Source organism: Oratosquilla oratoria, chromosome 8 (assembly GCF_046742065.1).
Source record: "Oratosquilla oratoria isolate Oo_2021 chromosome 8, ASM4674206v1, whole genome shotgun sequence".
NCBI lineage: Eukaryota > Metazoa > Arthropoda > Malacostraca > Stomatopoda > Squillidae > Oratosquilla > Oratosquilla oratoria.
Window position 1 is genome coordinate 63785674 of NC_134784.1, and position 7500 is coordinate 63793173.

The 7500-nt window shown below is 40.9% G+C and overlaps 1 protein-coding gene across 8 annotated transcripts in view; it reads left to right on the forward strand.

Moving 5' to 3' along the window:
* Positions 1–7500, forward strand: part of LOC143027786 (uncharacterized) — a 137226-nt gene that overhangs the window by 34644 nt on the left and 95082 nt on the right. For 7 of the 8 annotated variants that reach the window (XR_012966649.1, XR_012966650.1, XM_076189336.1 and 4 more), the window contains exons 5-8: positions 814–867; positions 2039–2095; positions 4187–4255; positions 5088–5156. Coding sequence is in view for 6 of the 8 variants with exons in the window: in XM_076189336.1 (XP_076045451.1) it covers positions 814–867; positions 2039–2095; positions 4187–4255; positions 5088–5156 (249 nt within the window). In the remaining 2 variants the exon portion in view is untranslated. The remainder of the gene's footprint in view (positions 1–813; positions 868–2038; positions 2096–4186; positions 4256–5087; positions 5157–7500) is intronic. The other variant, XM_076189341.1, reaches the window with a different exon arrangement.

Below are 7500 nucleotides of genomic sequence, written 5' to 3' on the forward strand. Positions count from 1 at the left end.
TCCCTCCCTCTTATCTTAGCACCTCCTGGATGACGGGTTATCCCTGCATCTCGCCCACTGCCCTGGGTCAGAAGCAGTATCACAAGACATAGCACATTCACAGCAAGGCAGCTTCATTTATTCGGCGACCCCCCATCACCGTCCCCTCATGCAGAAAAGGAGAAAACGGGGAGAAATCCCTTCGGGCTGCGTCAAATTATTTATCACACATACTTCCTCACCCCCATCCCCCACCCACTTCCCCTCATGCATCACAGTATCATCCATATACAACCATTCTCCATTCATCCCTGTTTTCTGTCCTCTCCTGTCCTTCCTCAACAGACATTTCCCTCTTTCCCAAAGCCCCTGTTACCCCATCCATCCGTCTCATCCTAGGTCGACCCCTCATGTTCACTCCTTCCACCTCTGTCTTCCACACATCTTTTACTAGTCTTTCTTCACTCATTCCTTCCATGTGTCCAAACCATCCCAATGGTCTTTCATCAACCCTATCTCTCAACTCCCTTTCCACCCCCTTCTCCTCCTCACCTCCGCATTTCTCACTCTGTCCAGCCTAGTATCCTCTATCACACTTCTCATACACCTCATCTCAAACACATTCAAACTTCTGTCTTTCTCTCTTATGTTCCATGTTTCTGCCCCATACAGTGCTGCCGGTACAATCACCCATTCATACAATTTCCTCTTAGCACCCATTCCCAAATGTCTATTTCTCATTACACTTTTTAATCCACCAAGGCATTTACTCGCTTCTCTCAATCTACATTTTGGTTAAATGAACCACAAACTAAGATTTTTCTATTCTTTTAGAATGGAGTGGCTCTACGTCCAGACTTGGGTCCGCCATCCTCCGTAAGTCCAGAGGTTAGTGAACAAGTTATATTTAGAACTAAAACATAAACAAGGAAATCTTACTAACGTATACTTCTAGAACTACCGTATATATCCTTAACCCCTTGCTGTGGGGACATGCCAAGTGTGTTATATTTGTAATACTGTATGTGTATAAATGTGTAGTTGTGTGGAACCATCTGGCGGGTTTTAGCTAATGAACTAGCCTGACGCCATGTGGCATCCGTTCTTTGACAAACTTGGGCTGGAGAGCACGTTCGTTCTCCAATATCATACTTTTTTATAATTATAGCATTACAAGAAGCTTGTCGATTTTTTTTTTTATCCAGCATTATATCTTTTGCTATCGACAAGGTACAATGGAGATATATGGTGACATCCATATTAAGAGATACCACCCCAGGCAATATATCTATCTATATACTAAGATTTCTTCCCCCTTATAAGAGAGCTACCTAGTCAAGACATGTACACATTCCACCCCCATCCACCGCTCTTGTTTCCCTATTATCTTAGCTCCTCGTGGATGACAGAGCATCCCTGTCTCCCGCCCACTGTCCGGGTCAGAGGCAATGCAGCAAGACATAGTACATCCACAGTAAGGACGTTTCATTTAATCGGCGACCCACCCACCTCTCCGTCCCCTCATGCAGAAAAAGAGAAGACAGGGAGAAATCCTTTCGGGCTGCTTCAAAATATCGTCCATACACAACCAATCTCCACTCACCCCTATCCCCTTTCTTCCCCATCACTTGCTCAACAGACCCCTCTTTCTTAAAACCCCTTTCACCTCATCCATCCATTTCATCTTCGGTCGTCCCATAGAGTTCCCTCTATCTATCTGTTCTTTCCACACCTTTTTTAACTAATCTCTCTTCACTCGTTCTTGCCATATATACCATCCCAATGTTTTTTCAACAGCACTATCTGCCAGCTCCCTCTCCAACCCCGCTCTCCTCATTTCTCACTATCCAATCTTGTACCCCTACCATACATCTAAAACACCTCATCTCAAACATGCTTAAACTTCATTCTACCTCTCTTGAATTCCAAATCTCTGCCCCCATATAGTGCCCTATACCATTCTTCCCGTTAATAGTATTCTCTTTATTATGTAGAAGAGACTGCAAGAGTCTCACAGTGTGATGTCCACGTAATCTGTAATATTTGTTTCCCTTTGTAGGTACCTGTGAATCCAGGGATCTTTGGCCCACCTCCGACAGTGGCGACCACCGAAACGGTAGGTCATGTCGACGTTCTTGTCTTCAAATCGATGCCCGCCCTCTCTTTCCCTAAACACACACACACACACACACACACACACACACACACACACACACACACACACACACACACACACACACACACACACACACACACACACACACACACACACACACACACACACACACACACACACACACACACACACACACGCACACACACACGCACACACACACACACACGCACACACACACACACACACACACACACACACACACACACACACACACACACACACACACAACACCCCACACACACACACACACACACACACACACACACACACACACACACACACACACACACACACACACACACACACACACACACACACACACACACACACACACACACACACGAGCGTAGCTCCCCTTCCAGCAAAATGCAACTAGGTAAATACAACTAGGTAAATGCAACTAGGTAGATACACACACACACACACACACACACACACACACACACACACACACACACACACACACACACACACACACACACACACACACACACACACACACACACACACATACACACACACATACACACACACACACACACACACACACACACACACACACACACACACACACACACACACACACACACACACACACACACACACACACATATATATATATAAATATGTATAATATATATATATATATATATATATATGTATATATATATATATATATATATACTCGTATATATACAATTTACACGCACACACACACACACACACACACACACACCACACACACACACACACACACACACACACACACACACACACACACACACACACATATATATATATATATATATATATATATTATGTATATATATAAATATGTATATATATATATTATATATATATATGTATATATATACACACACACACATATATATATATATATATATACATATATATATATATATATATATATATATATATATACATATATATATATATATATATATATATATATATATACCTACATATATACATACATACACACATATATGATAGAAGGTTCAGCTCATGGGATACCATTTTCTCGATTACTCACTATAGAAAAACACTTAAAATTGCCTCTTTCAGTCTAGAGTCCTAACATCGCCCGGATAAAATTGTCGAAATTAAACCACACGAAATATCTTAAGGACGTTATCAAGTCGAAAAGTTGATAGATTCTTCAATTCCCCATTGAATTTTCTCTTTTTCTGGTCAGGTAATTTTCTTTAGATCCTTTACTTCGATGGTTGATATATTCTATTCCTACTAACTCCAGCCATTCTTGTTATGATGGAAAAGAGCGTATTTCGATTAATTTCTTTAGTTCATTTTTATATTATTTCTGGCTCATTCTTGTGAATGTTTAAGTATTGGCTCTTTTCTCTTTGCGATTGTTTTCATAACTCATCGTTTGGGTAAAAGTAATCTGGAATTATCTCGATACACACATTCTTCCATAGAGTACGCAATGGAATAATTTCTATACTTTTAGATTAGATAGAAAATCTTTTTACAGCCAATCCTCTAGTTACAATAATTCGACTTACGATTTTTTGAAGTTACGATGGGTTTGCAGGTAAAAAACAGCAACTAGATTTTTATTTTCCAGGGGTGGCATACATAGGTATATATATCCCCATATTAATTATTTTGCTAAATGTGTGCGCAGATTAGACTCGTTTATAATGTTTGTTGTATTGTGTTATATTCGCGGCGCGACCGCCACACGTCAGTACGTTACCCCATTTTCGACTTACGAATTTTTTCGACTTACGATGGATTTCACGGAGCCTAACGCCATCGTGAGTCGAGCAATAATTGTATTGTGTAGTCTGACAAAGCCTAATTATCGATGCAGCAAAGAAACTAATTTCGTCCTTATTTTCCTTAAAATGCCATGAGTACCATCTTCACAATTACAAAAATGAAAGAATTAATCCCCATTTTCTGTATATATGGTGTAAAACAAACTTAATGTTTTTTTTTAAACACAGAATGAATGATCTAAAGACAATAAGCTCTAATTTCCAGACTGTGGTGACATCAAGACCTGTAGTGCCCTCACTGCCGGGTACTCTACCTGGGGGATCACTTCCTGGGGTATGTAAAATGAGAAAAAAATTACTGAATTATTACATCTTTAATTATGGTGTTGGACTATTTTCCAATATAGAATGCTCGTTGGGTGAGCAGATTAGAACGTCGCTACTTGCGGCGGAGGTCGAGGTGACGGCAGTTTGAACCCTGCCGCCAGCGAGTTGGACCAAGGTCATCCTTCTTTAAATTCCATGCTTCAAACGCCTCTGTAAAGGGCACCGTACTAGCCTTGTTTTCATAACTCATCGTTTGGGTAAAAGTAAACTGGAATTATCTCGATACACACATTCTTTCATAGAGTACGCAAAGGAGTAATTTTTATGCTTTTAGATTAGATAGAAAATCTTTTTACAGCCAGTCCTCTATGATTTACGATTTACGATTTTTTGAAGTTACGATGGGTTTTGGCAGGTAGAAAAACAGCAGCTAGATTTTTATTTTCCAGGGGTGGCGTACATAGGTGTATATATCCCCATATCAATTATTTTGCTAAATGTGTGCGCAGATTAGACTCGTTTATAATGATTGTTGTATTGTGTGTTGTATTCACGCGCGGCAGCCCTCCATCAGTGCGTTACCCCATTTTCGACGGAGCCTGACGCCATCGTAAATCGAGCAATTCTTGTATTGTGTAGTCTGACAAAGTCTAAGTATCGATGTAGCAAAGAAACTAATTTCGTCCTTATTTTCCTTAAATTGCCATGAGTACCATCTTCACAATTACAAAAATGAAAGAAGTAATCCCCATTTTCTGTATATATGGTGTAAAACAAATTTAATGTTTTTTTTTAAACACAGAATGAATGATCTAAAGACAATAAGCTCTAATTTCCAGACTGTGGGGACATCAAGACCTGTAGTGCCCTCACTGCCGGGTACTCTACCTGGGGGATCACTTCCTGGGGTATGTAAAATGAGAAAAAAATTACTGAATTATTACATCTTTAATTATGTTGTTGGACTATTTTCCAATATAGAATGCTCGTTGGGTGAGCAGATTAGAACGTCGCTACTTGCGGCGGAGGTCGAGGTGACGGCAGTTTGAACCCTGCCGCCAGCGAGTTGGACCAAGGTCATCCTTCTTTAAATTCCATGCTTCAAACGCCTCTGTAAAGGGCACCGTGCTAGCCTCCTGATAGGGGGAAGTTCGCGACATTAAACCGGATCTTATTTTGATATGCACCCCCATGTGGCGTGAGCTGGTGGCGTAATCGAAAACGTGCTGGTTTCACATTCGCTTAGTTGTGGCTCTGAATCCGGCGCTTCTCTCCGATTCCTAGCACTATTACCTGCCCCAACAGTCCAAGCTCATAACAGGTGACGATTTAGGCTGCAGCTACGCGCCTCCCGGCGTAGGCTCCTCACTACCTAGTTTAGAGACTATCTTTATGAGTTACACAATATTCTTTTATGATTGGAAATGCAAAGAAGAATGTTGATCACTTTTTGAATTTTACTATCCACTTTCCGCTACTTTGTATTTCTCCTACCTCTATGACAGGGGTGGACAACCTATGGCACGCAAATAATTTTTTCCGGCACGCGAAATCCAGAGTGCATCTTAAAAAATAATAAATCTTCAACTTCTTTTGTATAACCAATGATAACAGCATGTTGCTTTGGGCAGCGGATTGGGGCCATAGGTAGTGAAGGGAGCGAGGGGGCCCATGCTCGTATGTAGGTCTATAGTTCTGCTTCGTTGGCACGCGAGAAAATTTTATATAAAAGAATTGGCTGATTTTGGCACCCACACTTGTAAGGTTGCCCACCCCTACTCTATAACTTCCGTCTTCGGTGGGATATTGTCCTCAAGGATAGAAGCACCGGTTATTGGCGACGAACTGCAGTTTAAATTTGCAGATATATTTCGTACTGATTATGTCTGACAACAAAAGCCTCACCTTTTGGGTAACCTTAAGAATTAATTGCAATCATATTCCGTTGGATCCAGGTAATTTCAGTCAGGAAAAAGTAAATAGCTCTAAAGTTTTTCAGTCCATAGTGTCTCACTATAGTAAAGGGATTGGTTATAATGACTAGTATATAAAGCATAGACATATCGGTACAATAATTGTGTTACAACTGGTATATAAGAATTTGAATACATTTCATATATGTATATTTTTATCATGAATAGAGTAAACGGACGTAACACGCACGTAGTCGTACTGCCCTGGTTTTGAACTCGACCCGTGGGTTGTCTATGAGGCGGTAAATAGGTACAAAACAATAGAGCTCCATAGTACGAAAATGAAAGTATTTCACTCCACCCTTCCTGTTACCTATCTACTCCATTCTTTTATTACTGGTGACTGCCACTTGCTCCAGCTACACAGATCAAAGTTACACAGTATTCTTTTATGATTGGAGGTTAATCTTCTTTCAAAGACGAACAGTGATAACTTTAACTTTCGATCAACTGTAGAATTTCCCCCACACTGATCAAGTGTAGAATATCCACTCCAACTACACTAAATTGTAGAATCCCCCCCGCCCCCCGTGATCGACTGTAGATTCGCCACCCCAACTAATGTAGATTAGGTTAGGTTAGGTTGGATTATTTAAGGTTACCTTAGGTTAGGTTAGGTTAGGTTAGGTTAGTTTGAACTTGATCTAGTTATGTTATGTTTCACGAGCCATGATCAAGTGTAGAATGTCCATCCCAGGAACATCCAATTGCACAATCTCCACCCCAAGCACGTGTGTGTGTGTTGGGGAGGGGGGGTTCTACAGTTGATCTTTAACTTCCACTGCCTTTCTTAAATAATCTCGCCTTCATCTCTTTGACTTAACCTCTTCGGCGTGATATTTTTCATCAGGATATTCTGCGCTGGTTATCGCCGAAAAAATACATTAAAAAATCCGAAAATATCAACCCTTTATTGCCCTGGTTTTTTTCTATAGAAGCTGATTGAAATAGTTCGCCGTTAGTCAGAATGAAATCGGTGCACTGCTCGACCCTCGTGGTGGGATAAGGTCAGTACCGAGATCGACTGTGCAATGTGATCACTTCTCTCGAGGTAGGAGGCTGCGCCCGTGTCTCTCCTGACTATGAATTCACCCACGTACTCCGAGTCAGGGTCAGCCGGTCGGCCTCACTCAAGCTCACCACTTCCTTTATGTGAAGCAACATCAAGCGTCCTTGTGACCGTTTTCTCGTCTTTACTAGAATTATGTTCATGATCAGAATACGTTCATGAATAATATTAATAAAAATGATGACGATGATGATGGTAATGATGATGATG